Below are 16,676 nucleotides of genomic sequence, written 5' to 3' on the forward strand. Positions count from 1 at the left end.
TGTTGCCTTTAGAATTGCCCATCATGCCCATCACGTCAACATGCCCGTCACGTCCACATGCCCATCACGTAAACTTGCACTGCAAAACAACTCCGGAAAACAGCAGCGCGAGCCGGCGCCAAGCGCGCTTTTGCCTCTGGTAAGATGGCGGCAGGCGGCTTCAGTCGGAGCGCGCCCTCTCCACTCCAGCAAATTCTATATATATCCTCCTTGGTGCATGCTCATAGGTGGGAGATGCATTTTTACCAGTGGGTGCACAGGGGGTGGAGGCTTCACACACACATGCATCACAGATTTTTGTGGAAAGAGGACTGTACCGCAGTGAAAGTAACATTTCCTTCCCTTTGTTTCAATGACTGTTTGCTTCTTTCATATGTTGAACCCCTTTAAACAGGTACAGACTGGTGAGGAGGTTTTGTCCGCTGCATAAGCAGAGCTCCGTGTTTTCACTGCTTTTTGAATGGATACTTTTGAGTTTAGACTATTTGATAGTAGAGGGGAGACTGTGCCACTGTAGCTTAATTGGTGCAGCACTGCGTGCGACATGTGAAGGTACCGTAATTACATGAATGTAAGTTGACTCGAATGTTAGTCGACCCCCCCATATCGCATGTCATGAAAAAAAAAAAACCTGTGCCCGTGGGCACACTTCAAAATGAAAATGTATTAGTCACTCGACTACTCGTCCACACTAGCACCATCATCCTCAGTATATTGCGTTTCATACATCAAGTGCAGTGTTGTGAAAGGTACAGAAGTAGTCTGCATGAAAAAAATACAGGGAGACTTGTTACTCCACACTTGTTTTGTGGCCGAGTGGTGTAAAGAATGGGAAAGCAACAGTGTGTCATCAGCAATAACAGCATATCAGTATCAGCAATAAGCCCGCAAGCAAAGCATTCATTATTTTTCGTGCAGCAAAAGAAACGCAGTACTTTTTGATTGTGGATGTAGGCACTGCAAGCAAGAGCACTAGCTTTGACAGTGTTGCACATGGTGAATGAAACGGCGTATAGTGCTGCTGTTGTTATCGCTGCTGCGGTCTCACAGCATGTCGTTCTAACATTGTCGTGCAGCGAAATCCCCCATTACACAAATAACCACGGTCTGTCGGCGTCCCGTGAAATCCTGCACCTCACAAACAACTGCACCATGACACTGCGTGGAGCAGCTGAAAATTTTGCCTTGCTGTAGCTGCCATACCTGCGTCACCTGTTCTGAAACATTAAACTTGTGGCCTGGCGTGCAGTTGTTCGTTTCTTCAGCGTAAGGAATGACAGCCATCTTGAATGTAGCTGTGAACGAGTGCCGAACACTGACCGGTCCCGGAGCACAAATGACGATTCACGAAGCATTGAATACTGATAAAACATCTAAAACATACAGTAATCCCTCGTTATAACGAAGTCAGCGGGACGGCGAAAAAATTCGTTATAAGCGATAATTCGATATAAGCGACCGCTCGAAAAAAGCTATAACAGTCGAGATTTAATTGCGCCACAACTGCGAGGAGGCTGGCGGATGACCTTGAGCCGTTGCCTAGCAACCGCTGCAGCTGGCGGACGCCGCGCGGCGGTTGCTAGGCAACGGCTCAAGGTCGGTCTCTGCGCCTCCTCGGAGCACCGCCACAGCGAAATCGCAAGTTCGTGGCCAATGTAGCTTTCGCCACAAAATTTGCTTGTAGCACATTTGTTACTTCTACCAGCAACTCAGTATTGGTCAGCGATCCTCAAAGATGATACAGTTTTCAAATTGCTTATAGTAAAAGCTCGTTAATTCGAACTTCACGGGACCGGGAAAAAAGTTCGAATTATCGAATGGCCGCGAAAAAACCGGCAAGAACCATTTGAATCACGGTATATGTCTCGTATTTACTCGCGCAACGAACCCACTCGCATAATGAACCCACCCACCCCCGATTTTTGCCAAAGAATTTGAAAAAAAAAAAAAAATGCGTCCCTCGTTCCGCGCCTGTCACGGTCCGCAACGCATTTCTTGGCGGCGCGCCAAGATGCTGGGCAGCGATAACATCACAGTGTGTTTACTTTTGGCGTTAGCTCTAGCAAGGGGGGAAGTGAACTTGGCAGAGTGCCAACGCTTGTCCGGTTGTGCAAGCCTCGTTTTCAGTACGCTCGCCTTATCGTGCCATGGGCGATGGGGGCGGACGCCGTCTACTGCCACTCAATCATTGGAACCCGCCATAGCAGCAGCAAACGCCTTTTGCAGCGAACGATGCTACAAGCCGGCGTCATGATCGCGGCGGACCGCGTGCTTCCATTGGCGACTGATGGGTGGAAGGATAGACGACGAGTGCAAAAAAAAAAAGTTTTTCGCACGTAATTTGTAATTTGTAGCGCCCGTCCGAAGTCATAGCCTTTCACGGGCGTTGGCTGGGACCGTGCCGACAGTACTTATCTGTATTTCCGAATTAACGAGTATTTAGTTGCGAGTTCCGGAGGTTGTGTGGAAAAGAGGGTAGGCAGCCGCCACCGCCGCCGCCAACCCCTATATACTCCGGTGCCCCCGCCGGCCGCCGCGCCGGTGATGGCGCCATGTAGGCTTTAACCACTCATCCACGGTTTTATCTGGTTCCATCTTCTGTCCCCATTTAAGACTTCCGCAGCCTCGAACTATGCGGGAGGTGCTTTTTTTTTTTTTTTTTGCCACGTGCTGTGCGCCAAGCCGCACAGGCGCGTAGTTCGAATTATCCGTAGCGGAACCGACTCGCTTTCGAATTAACGGGCTTTTTTATACACAGATCTCTATGGAGCTTGGCCGGACCAAGCAGTGTAGTTCGAATTATCCGAAATTCGAATTATCGAGGTTCGAATTAACGAGCTTGCACTTACCAGAGTTTATTATCTATATCAAGAACAAGCTTTAGCTCATTTTTGTGATCCAGACGGGATCCAGGCTGATCGACAGGCCTCGGCTGGTCTCGACGCGCTCGCTCGCTCGCGCGCGTCGAGACCAGCCGTGGGCAGGCCGGCCCGCATGCCGGTCCAGCTCAAAGGAGCGCGCCCTACGTCATCATGACGCTGCTGCTCTCCGCGCTCGCTCTCCGCGCTCGCGTTGGCTCCCGCTTCCCGTCGTCGCGTTTGTCGCGGGCGGCCCGTCGTTGACATCTAGCAGGTTGGACGCAAGCGGCGCGCTGCGATCGGACGCTGCGGCGCCGTTCGCAACCTCGCGCCGCGGTGAATCGCGCTCGCTTTTCGCGCATGTGTTCCCGCCGTAACAACAAAATTCAGTGACCCTTCACGCATTTAGACCGTTTGTCTAGTCGAATGGCGCGAATCGAGCATGACCGGCCACTTTTCCGCATCCAAGACACCGCGGTTTTCTGGCATCGCAAAGCGCGAGGAAAACTTTATTTTCGTATGGATTCTGTCACGGGGAACACCAGGAATGCGCTTCCGACAGAGATTAACGGTTCGGGCGCGCTGCACCATGGAATTTCGCCCCGCTGAGCAGGGACACTCGGCACTCTCTTGGTGCCGTTACTAGGCAGGTCATCGATCGTGGGTTTGGTACTTTTTTGGCCTGTTCTGTCCCTGCATGAGTCTAATTCGTCGGCGGTATTAATTTGGCACTGCATGCGCAAAGGGTCGCCGCCACGGCGGCGATGCCTCCGCTCGCCACTTCGCTCTAAGCGGGTCAAGCTCTTCGTGTGCTTCGAGTAATGCGGCTTAAAATGCATGCGTTTGGGTCGGGACCGGAAGAAATTTCGAATAAAGCGATATTTCGAGTAAAGCGATTTCGTTATAACGAGGGATTACTGTATCTCGTTTGTCTTGGCTTTATTTATGATGTCATGCTTTGGTTTCACTTGTAAGTCGACCCCCCCCCCCACTTCAGATTTTCAAATGAAAAAAAAAAAAGGTCGACTTACAATCGTGTAAGTACGGTAATAGATTTGGTTACCGCTGGCAGCTTGTGGCTTTCTTTTTCTTCTAGAGTTTACAGAACTAATGTTCCACTTTGTTTAATGCCAGCATATAAAAAGTAGCATTTCTCTAAGCATTCCTTGGTTTCAATGTTTCTTGGCTTCTTTCGTGCACATACCGTATAAATACGTGTAAGGGCCACACTTCTTTTTCCAGATTCGAGAGCCAATTTTCGGGGTGTGGCCTATATACGCGACATGCGAAAATTATTTTTTTTCAAGTAAAAACACACCAATGAGGGAATGAGCCGCATTTATTCTACGTTCAGTCGTCACTCACGGAGTCTTCACACTCCGAGCTTGTGCTGTGCTCTGCATGCTTATCTCACAAGAAGTTGCGCAGCATGTCCGTTATCAACGCGTAGCCGTTGTTCCGCACTTCCATTACATAGCAGAGCAGCTCTTCTTTCAGTTCGGGAAACTTGCACGGCTTGTCTTGGAAAGCATGCTTTTTGCAGCATGTGTTCCTCAATGCATCCTTTTGGTTGCACCATCGTTGGATGCACTTACCGGCCACGTCGAATTTCCTGCGCATGCTTGTCGTGTTCGAGAGCAAACTCCCAGTTGTGTAGCTATTAAGATGCTTGATAGAGCAAACACAAATACAGTTTGATATAGCGAACAGAAATATTGAAAGTTATTGGCTATATCGAACACTTACAAGTATTTTTAACAAACAAATGCAATTTTTACTTTCTGTATTGAGTGCGGTTAGCCACAAAGCAGACATATCGAACTGCCCAGCGCCAAGCGGTGCCCGCTTGGATGGCAGGCGGCAGACTTCGCTGCACTTTACAAGTGACTGGTGGTGCTGTGGTGAGTGTTTGCTCTTTTGTCTTGCACTCGCCAACAGCAGCACGGAAGATACAGTGGTATGGAGGGTTGGTAGCCAGGCCTGGCCACTCATTTATACAGTCGACAACCGATTTTTCGGACTCTCTAGAGACCGCGAAAACGACCGAAAAATCGGGTAGTCCGGAAAATCAAATTCCACCGAAAAAATCACGAACTGATTACCAGTATGCCGCAGAAAGCGGCCAATTGTATTGCACACATTCTAAAGCTCCTCATGACTATATTTCGCCGTGCGACATACCGTATAAATGCGTATAAGGACAGCACTTTTTTTTTCCAGATTAGAGGGCCAATTTTGGGGGTGCGGCCCACACACGTGATGTGCGAAAAAAAAATTTTTTTTTTAAGTAAAAACACACCAACCAGGGGAATGAGCAACATTTATTCTACGTTCAATCGTCACTCGCAGAGTATTTCGACTCTTGAGCTGGTACTGTGCTGTCGTGCACGCTCATCCCAAAAGAAGCCGCGCGCATGTCCGCTGTCAACGCGTAGCCGTTGTTCCGAAATTCCATCACATAGAGGAGCAGCTCTTCTTCCAGTTCGGGAAATTCGCACGGCTTGCCCCGGAAAGCACGGTTTTTGCAGCTTGTGTTTCTCTTTTGGTTGCACCATCATTGGACGCACTTATCGGCCACATCGAATTTCCTGCCCGCCGCACGCTTACCATGTTCGAGAGCTGACTCCCAGCCCTGTAGCTTAAGGTGCTTGCCCATCGCGCTAAAACTGCGAAGCTCGGCAGCAGCACGCGAAAGCCACAATCACAACTATTACGGCGAACGTACTAACACGCCACACAAGGCTGGAGCTGGCGATACTGATGCCGATGTGAATAGCGGAAAATCACGTCAGAGAAAAAAGTTGTTGATGATGATGATCACAGCCTCGGGCGCCATCCATAGACGGCACTTGGAAGCTCCTGTGCGTGCGCGTGGCCTCCGCGAAAGGCGTGGCGCCGGAGCAGATCGCGGAAGCCACGGCGCGCGTCGTGGCCGCTGCGATCTGCTCCGGCGGCGTGCACAAAGCGCGCTTTGACTGCGGAGGCCATGGCGTGCGCGTAGCCTCCGCGATCGTATTCACATTCCGTATTCGGGACGAAAGACTCGGCACAGATGAGTTCCATAAACTCAGACTACGGTTCAAGTTCGTGCGTCGGAAGACATTCAAGAACAGAACGAATTCGAAAACACGCGAGCGCAATGTGCTGACTTGCGCAGAATTTCAGTGTCGCAAGTTAAGAGGCTCCCTTTAAGCTTGAATTTCGTTTTGTTTGATCAAGTTTTCGATCTCTCCTGCAGTTTGAGTTAATGAGGTTCCACGTTATATGGCGGCTCGGGTACTGGCGGCGAGTGCGAACGAGGTCCGAAAAATCGAGTGGTCAGTTGCGGTGCGTCCGAAATTTCAAGCGCTCTTACACATTGGCTCTATGGGCCATGTCGCGGTGCCGCGAAAAAGTCCGAATAATCAAGCATGTCCGAAAAATCAGGCGTCTGAATTTTCGGTCGTCGACTGTACCTCTCGCATCTGTTGACCGCACCCCGGAAATGATGGCTTGGATGGTTTTAGCCTTCCAGCAGCCATTGTGCGCACATTTCGGCTGTTACGGAGGTGGTGTAAATGATGATAGCTTTCACTCTCACGCGCAGTTTTCCAAGTGACACAGCTGTAATGTGGGGAAGCTGCTCTAACTGGCACATGGTCCACCGCAGTTGCATGCTGGCAGTGCTGTGTGGGGAAGCCACCTTAAATGACGCTCGTTTTTTTGCGGCTTTTGAAATTGCTGTGAGTGCCTTCGAAACCGCGCTAAAACTTCGGATAAGATATCCCTGTTTCTGTAGTAAGTAGTGGCTGTATTGCTGTCTCTTCACAGACTAAATTGCAGTGCTTTTGCATGTGTTTTTGACGCATCTCGGCTATTTTATGATTTTTTTACTTGTTTGCTATAACAAGGTTCGACTGTAAGTAGTGACTGTGAGATATAAATAAACCAAATGTTGCTGTTCTTTTTGTTTCTGATTTGGTTTTCTGCTGTTGATTAATTGCCTGTCTCATGTAGGGCTTTGCATTGTAGTAATAATGCATGTTTTTCTTACAGGGTGTATTGCTTTCGTCTCACTGTTTGGAAGCCAACACAGAAGCCATGTTCTCTCTATGGAAAGAGCTTTTCTTGAGGCAAGTGTTATCTATTGCATGTAATTCACAAGGGTAGAAACTTGGGCGAGTCGGTAATTGTGATTCATGGTATGTGAGGTAGCGCAAAACGGGACAAGGGACAGAGAAAGACGTCTCAATCTCAAGCTACTGGGCTAGCTGTGAAAGCTTTCATGTGCACGATGCTGCCCGCCGCTCGCTATCTAAGCCATGCTCTCGGAGCTGGGATCTCTCTACCCTCTGAGTGGCTGCAGCTCGGAAGCCAAGTGCTCGATGAGTGGGAGCTCGGCCAAGATTTGCCCTGCAGGTGGCCGGAGAACCAAAATAACAAACCGAAAAACCAGTGCACACAGATGATGTAGCAGCTGCCCCTTTATTACCCTCTTATTAGCCCTCTCAAGAGAAAGGTTAAAAAATTGTCATGACGATTTCTACTGCGTAACGCAAGATTCACTGACAGCTGTTTGGGGGGGGGGGGGGGAGAGAGAGAGAGAGAGAGAGAGAGAATCTTAGGAAGAACATTTTATTAATGAAGTTACAATAATGAAATCTTAGGAAACATGTAATTTTATGTGCTGATTCCAAATAAGTCATTTAATTTTGTGTACAACAAGTCCTTGTGCACTTATGCAATATATTATGTAACTTTTTGTGGAGAGCTTTAATGAAATTCTGCTACAGGGAACTTGGTATATTGCATGCCATTGGTTTCTCTTGACACTCACATATGCAATAAAGATAAAATTGTCATCCTGCCTGTCATAGAATTTGAGTTATAGGATTTTGAAGTTGTCACTTTAGAAACAGGAATACGCATTTTTCTTCGCATTTGTGAAGTGGCAACTTCAAACCCTGTGGTAGGATAATAATTTTACCCTTATTGCATAGCTTGATGTCAAGACAAGCCAATGGCCTGCAATCTATCAAGTTCCCTATATCAGAATTTCGTTAGAGCTCTTCACAGAAAGTTATATGACATGAGTGCATAAGTTTGCATAAGTGCATAAGGACACGTAATGCGAAGGCAAGATAACCGCTGGTCCTTAAGGGTAACGGAGTGGATTCCAAGAGAAGGCAAGCGTAGCAGGGGCAGCAGAAAGTTAGGTGGGCGGATGAGATTAATTTACGGGGATACGGTGGCTGCAACTGGTGAAGGACAGGGTTAATTGGAGAGACATGGGAGAGGCCTTCGTCCTGCAGTGGGCATAGTCAGGCTGATGATGATGATGATTCCCCCTTAAAAGGAGATGCAGGTCTTGAAATGAACATTTTTATTATTAAAGATATTGTAACGAAGTTAGGTATGTATATGTGTTTCTTCTTCTTATTTTCAAACATGGAATTAGTTTCAGTATATCTCAGTTAGTTCCCATATTGTAGGAAAATAAGTGAAGCCTCACTAGTTCAATTCTTATGAGCCGTTAAGACACTTTCTTTTTTGGTTCTTTCATCTGGCGCTATGCTAATTATATTGCTGTTGAAGTACATTGTCATATAAAAATATTAGCCGCCGCGGTGGCTCAGTAGCTATGGTGCTCGGCTGCTGGCCCGAAAGACGCGGGTTCGATCCCGGCCGCGGCGGCTGGAATTTCTTTGGAGGAGAAATTCTAGAGGCCCGTGTACTGTGCGATATCAGTGCACGTTAAAGAACCCCAGGTGGTCGAAATTTCCGGAGCCCTCCACTACGGCGTCTCTCATAGCCTTAGTCGCTTTGGGACGTTAAACCCCATAAACCAACCAAACCAACCATATAAAAATATTAAATTTTGTCCCAGCATAATAATTGTGAAATTAATTGGGGCCGCTATGGTTCACAAAATTTGAAATGTTTGACTTAGCCAAACAAAAATAGCCGCCGCGGTGGCTTAGTGGCTATGGTGCTCGTCTGCTGGCCCGAAAGACGCGGGTTCGATCCCGGCCGCGGCGGCTGGATTTCTTTGGAGGAGAAATTCGAGGCCCGTGTACTGTGCGATGTCAGTGCACGTTAAAGAACCCCAGGTGGTCGAAATTTCCGGAGCCCTCCACTACGGCGTCTCTCATAGCCTTAGTCGCTTTGGGACGTTAAACCCCATAAACCAAACCAAACCAAACCAAACAAAAATAGCATAGCTCCACAGTTCAGTTCTTTCTGCGAACCCTAGAACACAGGTCTCGTGGCACCATCTGTCAGCAAGGCCTGTAACTAGTTCTAATGTTTGGTCTCTAATGTGGTGGTCAGTGGAGGCGGTGGCTGCAGCAGTGTCCCAGCATTCTGTTTACCATGTGTCAGCACCATCCCCACTTCAGTACGTGCCAAGTGCTGGTCGTGCGGGTCACCATGTATAAGAATAAAAGTAGCAAAGAAAGCTGGGTGCACTGTTGCTCTTGAAGGAAAGCTAAAGGAGAGAAAAGTGGTTGATGAGGGGCGCTCCCCAAGACTCGTGTGCGGCTATCAGTATCTATGAGCTGTCCTAGAATATGGTACGCCTTTCCTGCAGTGCATTTCATGCTTATATTTACTCTCGACGGCAAGATTTTTTTTTTCTTCTTATCATCTGTTTAAAAATGCATCCCGCATTATATTCAAAACCAAGGTATGGATATAATGGAACGAGAGCTAGTTGAAAAACGAGTATATGTTGAAAACTAAGAAGAGTGCTATATAACCATAAAGATATGAAGTCACTTCCATATTCTCTACCTCTACATATCGTAAAATATATGGCCCAGTGGTTACGGCGCTCGGCTGCCAACCCGAAAGACATGGGTTTGGTCCCGGCTGCTGCGATCGAATTTCGATGGAGGTGAAATTCTAGAGGCCCGTGTACTGTGCGATGTCAGTGCATGTTAAAGAACTTCAGGTGGTCAAAATTTCCGGAGCCCTTCACTGCAGCATCTCTCATAGCCTGAGTCGCTTTGGGACGTTAAACCATAATAAACAACGTAAAATATAGATAACTTCTTAGCTGTCACTGCATCTCGCATTATTTTTTAGTTTTTGTGAGTGCTCAAGCTCCCCTTTCATGTTGTATTCATGGTCGCATTATATTTGTGTAAATATGGCCATTCTGTGTACTGACTGCTGTCTTGAAACAGAACCACACTGTTGCTGGAAATAGTGCTACGCCCATGTTCAAGCACCGGCAGCTAGGGGTATTGTCTATGAATGTTCAACCTTTCATTTGTAAGCATCCATCTAGAAGTTCTGTGATCTGTGACGTGTATAAAAATATGAGGGAATGTGCTGAATTCCTGTTATAATATGGCAGCTCATTCTTAGTTGCGCTGTTAGGCTACTTCTACCAAAAAAGCCTGTAGCATTTATTTATTTGTTGCCAGGTTTGGTATAGTATATATTCTTTCAGCGACTGTTGCTTTAGGTCCCTGTTGAAACAGTGCCACATTTTTTTCTGGTATAAATTTTATGAATATATGTTGGGGTAAAGTCTTTGTCACAAATACCAGGCCACTCAGAAATTGACCAGAGCAGTTTGCAAGGCCATGCTTTCAGGCTTGTTTCTTGCTGTTGGCTCTCTGAGGGCGCAGATAGTCAAGAAAGACTATTGGTATTCTCACTTGCTACAATGTTAGTACTACAGCTCAACACTGAAAAAGACGATACAAAGACAAGACACACAAGCAACTGCTGTAGTACTGTAGTCTTGGTTCACCAGCTAACCCGTACCCTTGCATTAAAGTGAATTTCACTTTCTACGGCCATGGAGGGATATCATCCTCACTGGAGCCTGACAGCAGAGCATGGAATTTAGTTGCAAAGTGCCATGCATGCTTTTAACAAAGGGTGTTAAGTTGAGCCCTCATATAATGGTCACAGATGTAATGAACACTGACCTATTACAAATGAGGGCAGTGCAATCATCAAAGTATGTATTAGGGCAATGGCTGCAACTCTGGCCGCATCACTTGGTTATAGTGAATGAGGAAAAGCCGCAAACTCGGCCCCGCATTCGAAAAACGCCCGCTTCCAGCTAGTGCAGAGACTGAAGAGTGTCTCTCAGCCCCCATGACGCCACCCCGGAATGAACGTGCTACCCAAAAAAGTTAATGAAAAAAGGCATTTTGAAACTGCCGATAACTGTCGACCAAGTGCGCACAGAGGGCGTATAAGGTCGATTATTGCATGTGAGTGTGCTGGCTGGTCAAAGCCTCCAAAGTAGAAGGATTTTATGCTGAGGGTATGAGACAGGGATAGCGTGGAAAGTGAAGGTACTGCACAGAGTCTGGAATTGAACAGTGGTGGCAATTTGAGGTTTGAATGGCTTGCTGGCCCTACGTGTCACGTGGTATGCACTACCTGCTGAGTCGGCTCTCCAGCTTTGGTGCTGCTAACACACACAGGAAGAGTGTAGATGGCAAACATTGCAGCTGATACTCTGTGCACTGTGCTACCTTTGTTGCTGCATGGACCCCCGAAACAACAGATGTGACACTGGGGAAAACACATGCGACCTGACGCAATTTGTGGCAATACATTGTTAATGCACAGCTGGTCAGATGTTGCCTGGAATGACTGCGTTGTTTTAGATACCAACATCGCAGGACCGTGCTTAAAAGAAGCCATTCTATGTGAAGTATGAGCGCTCCCCGACTGTTAGGAATGATTAAAGAGGCTGACTTGCGACAAGGTGTCGTGAACGTTTCAACTGCGATTGGTAGTTATATCATGTCTCTAAACCGTATTGTTGGCACCAAGGCTCTCGGTGAGAGCATGACTGTGCTGGGGAGTTAGGAAAGCGCCACAATAGTGTCTGCATTGAGGAAGTAGACACACATAACACACTTTTGTGCGACGTAGATGCCTTATTTGTTGGGTTAGTATTTTTGGCTGCAATACGGGAAGTTCACTCACAATACAATGAACTTTGGATACATTGAACTCAGTCTGCCTGACAGTCAGGTTCGTTATAAAGTAGGCGAGTCTAAATCAATACATGAAAGTAATTGCATACGAAGGTGTGGTATCCTAAGGTTTAAGGGGAGATGTTGGTCTTAAACGATAATTTTTATTGTTAGAGATATTGTAATGGAATTAGGTGGGTGTATTTCTTCCTCGTGTTTTCAAATGGTGAACGGAACCAGAGGTCTACTCATGTCACTTTGTCACTATTGCAACGTATAACACGAATGGAGGTGAAGTGAACGAAGTGTCTCGGCGGCGTATGGGATCTGGGCATATGTGCTGTCTGCTGTGTGTCCTGTGTGGGTTGGCGGGTTGTGCGCTCTCGGCCTGTGCACTGTGACCGAGTCGTCCTTGCATCGTCCTTGCCTTGAGCTGTGTAACAATGTAATTAGTTTTCGTATGCTCCACTTAGTTCTCATAATATGGGAAAATAACTGAAGCCTAATTAGGTAACTTCTTATGGGTCGTTAAGACACTTTCCCTCAATATTGTTTGGTTCTGATTGAAATGGAACTGTAGCCAAAGACCTGCCATGTAGAGCTGTGCTATTTATATTGTTACTGATATACATCATTGTATAAAAATGTTCAGTTATGTCGAAGCTACATAATTACGAAATATAATAAGGTGACATCATTTTTCAGAAAATTTGATATGTTGACTCAGCCATAAAAAATAGCATAGCTCCATAGTTCAGTTCTTTCTGATTTCAAAGGTATAAGGTGAGTTGAGATTTCACCGTAAAAACATAACAAAGACTTCCGCAAAGCAAAAAATGCGAAGCTGAAAAAATGGCATTTGAAGCGCACATGCCAGCCACTCGGAGGTCGTTGTAGAAGCCTCAGAAGTCTGTGAAATTGGACATTCCAAGACGATTTTACAGTAGTGAGTAATACCAGTGTTTACGGTAAGGGCACCAGCTTTCGATTAAGACCAAGATGGCGGCCATCGGGGGAATGCAGTTGTGGGAAGTGAAAGGGGCGAAGTGCTGCCACATTTTGCTCCAAACTCGCCATTTTGGCTCTTCAGAGGCGTCAAATGTTTCGTTGTTTTAGTAGTTGGAGGTTGAATACTATGGCCTTGAAACTCTTGGTAGGTACTTAGAGTATTATAAAGAAGACACACACTCGTGGCAAAGACGAAGGTGGCCCTGTGCTTCAGCCGTATTACTATCACCACATATGTCTGTGCTCGACCTGACTGACTCAGAGTGTTTTCGCCGCTGCTAAATTTTAGCATTTTTTTTTTACCATTTCATGACCCGAGTCTGCCCTTAAGGGAAGTTGTATTGTTGTTTGTTGTGAATGAACCTTGTTGCCTCTCTGTGCAGACATTTTGTTTTGCTTTATATTGATGTCATGTAGGTACTGAGTTATGTTTGCAACATAGCATGTTGTAGTATTGACCGGACAGGTGTCGTTTAAATGCAAGGCTATACATGAGTGGGTTAATAATAACCAATAATAAAAACAGCATCACACAGTGGTCTTGAAACAGCTTCGGCGTACTTCAGAGAGCAAAACAGCATGTTATTTATGTTCATCAAGTGTACATTGTGGTCATGAGCTTAGGATGCTTAAGAGTTTATGCTGCAGTTGATCCGACTCCCTTCATGTTTCTTTCTTTACTAGTTTGCTTTGGCACGCTGAGAAAAGTGCTGCGGTTCAATTGAGAGCATCTGTGCTGTTGAAGCCTAATGCAGTGCCATGCACCACTTCCCTTAGCCATGTTGCAGTTGAGAACTGATCATATTTGACGGCGCATGTTTCTCTGGTGTCATAACAGCTGCTGTACCCTGTTTATGCAGGCTGAAGCTGGAGGATGATGAGCGCTTGATGCAGCTTGTTCAGATGTGTGCGGCTGGCTTGGCACAAACACTGGCTGATTCTGGCCACCAGTATGCCATGGCCCAAGCTGAAAGCTACCTGAATGCCTGCGCTCAACTCCAAGAAGAGTTCACAGGCATATCTCATGTGAGATTTTGTTCTGAAATGCTCCTTCTGCTTTTATTAGGTGGTTAGGCAGAATGCTGTTCCATCTCATATTATGCAAAGTTTAGGGGTCATTTGCGGCCCTGACAGAATTTGTCCAAGGACCCACTGAAAACACGCTTCTTTCACAGCGGGTCGGAAACATTTCTGTCGGTCAAAAGGTTTTTGTGTAATAATTTTATTCTTTTTGTAGTTGCCAAATAAATCTGTAACTTTTTAAGTTCTGGAATTTTTAAAATATTTTTCTCTGGGTGATATTACCTAGTGAATTCAGATTTTTTCTAAGGGTTTTTTGTGTTTTCATCAGTTTTTTTGTGTCATTCAGACTGCATTCTTTTGTTAAAATATGTGAAAGTGCATTTCATTAGCTTCATTTGCTTGCATTTCATGTTATTTTAAACGTCGCATATTTTGCAGAAAAAGATTCTTCCTGAGATATGAGAGTTAAAAGGACCATTAAAGAGAAATGTTTACAGAAACACAATGCTATGCTAGACTGACAGATTATGCTTAGTGAACACTACCAGCTTATTTTTTTTTTTGCATGAAAGATGACCGCATTGCTAAGAAAAATGCAAATGAAGTCCCTGATCCCCTCCCCCATTTACACTCATGGAACATGAGTGGCGGAAGTCATTTTTCATCTCAAAAGTAAACAACCATGGCACAAAAAGTGGCATAAAAAGGTGGCACAAAAAGAGGTTATATATGAAAAACATAATTTCATTGTCTCTATAGCTGAAGGCTAATGTAGAACCTAGTTACATAAAAACTAATGACAGCCTTGGAACTAGCAGGCAACTATTTATTGGCAGCTAAAATTTTTTCATCCGTAGGCTGCATACTGAAGGGAATTGCAGTACCGTATTTACCCAATTCCAACGCGCCCCCGATTCCAACGCGCACCCAATTTACGGCACCAAAAAAAAAAAAAATTCAAGCCCCGATTCTAACGCGCGCCCGATATTGGTAATGAAAAAAAAAAAAACTACAAGCCCCGCTTCTAACGTGCATGTGGCTTCCACGAATGAAAATAATTTGCAACTGTTTTATATTTTAAGGAGAGCTGCGGGTGAAAAAACCGCGATTTTTCCCAATAAAGTCGATTTTGAATTTTCTTACGTCTTGTATTCCCCCAAGCCTCTTCTTTTATGTATAAAAAAATCAAAGCCGATAACCAATGGGAAGTTAGTAAAAAATGGAATTAAAGCTCTCGCGGTGGCTTGCGAAAGTGCGAATTTGACCGAATTTCGGGAACGCGGCATTTCGCTCCACGGCGTCGCCCGCTCTTGAATTTTCGCGGGGAAGTAGGCCTAACCCTCTCCTACCAGAAGCCACTTCGGCAGCGGCGCATTCTTGATAAAAAATACGAAAAAAAAGATCGTTTCCCGCCCGAGTCGAGCGTCGCGACTGGCCCTTCAAATCACGTGGTACGATCGGAGCCCTTCCATTGGCTACGAGCATTCCACCGCACGGTCGGACGCAGACGCTCTTCGTTCTGCCGCCACCGAGACGTGAACCAACGCTTCTGCCCGGGTTTTTCTCCTTTCTCCGCTACGGATGCGACTGAGAAACGAGATTTTCTTTCATGCAAGTTCATGACAAAGCATCAGTATAAAGGAAGACGCCCCAAGCGCAAGCGGAGAGCTCCGGTGACGGGAGGTTCGTCTGCTGCTAGGCGTAACTGCGGCAGCGGCGATGCACCATTTGGATCCTTCAAGCTTCTTGCGGAGCATCCATGACTTCGTCAGTGCGAGCGAAAGATAAAGACGTTCGACGGCCAAAACAAGCATAAAAACGAGCGCGGAAGCGCTGTTATCTGTTAGATCGGCATGATGCACGACCTCGTCAGCGGCGCGGCGTGCCCCGCCTGCGGACGATGTAATCTCGGTCAGAGAATCGGCCGCAAAACAGAAAGGACTCTCATCGTTTTTGGAACTTTACCGCTGAAATGACGCGTTTCCGACAACCGTTGTTTTATCAACATATTCTTCGAGCCGCGTATCTCGATCGTACAAACGCAGTGATGAGGCGTCCGCCCGCGGCAGTGCACGGGATAGCGTCATCGTGAACGTGGTCCATGGTCGCTGAGCGCCACACAGATTGAAAACGGCTCCTGCGACGCAGAAAACGACGAGCAAACGTGCTCCCATGTTTGCCGGCAGTTAGTGAGCTCCCACATCGTATAATGGCGATGACGATGGGCAGCTATAGGGCAGTTTCGGTTTGCACTCGAATCCAACGCGCATGCGATTTTGAGACGTATTTTCCCCGAAAAAAGGTGCGCGTTGGAATTGGGTAAATACGGTAATCTTAATCTGAAGAATTTATGTTTTAAGCAGAAAACAGAAAAGGAAAACAAATCATTTAATACGAACTATTTTCCACATTCTCCGAATTCTTCTAAGATACTGTAAATGCATTTTTCTGAATAAAATTATAGTATTAAATGAAACTGAATCACTGTTATGCAGCTGCACCATTAAACTTGGAGGCCACTGCCATCAGTCTGTGGCTGCCACCAGATGACAAAGGCCATATTTGTCACACTTTCTCTGCTATGTTGTGTTTTGACCATTAAATGATGACATCACTCTTGCAAGTTGATCAAAATGCAAAGCCAGACTTGACTGCAATTTTCACCTTACAGGTGATCATGCCTGCTCCCCATACTATGTTCCAAATAATTTCTGTGAGCACGAAGGCAGTACTTTCAGTGTTCGCCTTGACGAAGTGCCGGGCAGAAATATAGTGCAGTGATGCGGTTGGCTTGCTGCTTTCATGTCCTGCTTACCTTTGTTCACAAATGCATGTGGATATACCGTATTTTCCGGTG

General features: G+C 46.2%; 1 protein-coding gene across 1 annotated transcript in view; it reads left to right on the forward strand.

Moving 5' to 3' along the window:
* The window catches only part of LOC149354872 (presequence protease, mitochondrial), a 127,024-nt gene that overhangs the window by 38,217 nt on the left and 72,131 nt on the right, over positions 1 to 16,676 (forward strand). Inside the window, exons 18-19 of the mRNA XM_089583533.1 lie at positions 6,894 to 6,970; positions 13,657 to 13,822. Of these exons, the coding sequence (XP_089439659.1) occupies positions 6,894 to 6,970; positions 13,657 to 13,822 (243 nt within the window). The remainder of the gene's footprint in view (positions 1 to 6,893; positions 6,971 to 13,656; positions 13,823 to 16,676) is intronic.

The sequence above is a fragment of the Amblyomma mixtum genome, chromosome 3 (assembly GCF_055824585.1).
Source record: "Amblyomma mixtum isolate Tamu chromosome 3, ASM5582458v1, whole genome shotgun sequence".
In the NCBI taxonomy this organism is placed as follows: Eukaryota; Metazoa; Arthropoda; class Arachnida; order Ixodida; family Ixodidae; genus Amblyomma; species Amblyomma mixtum.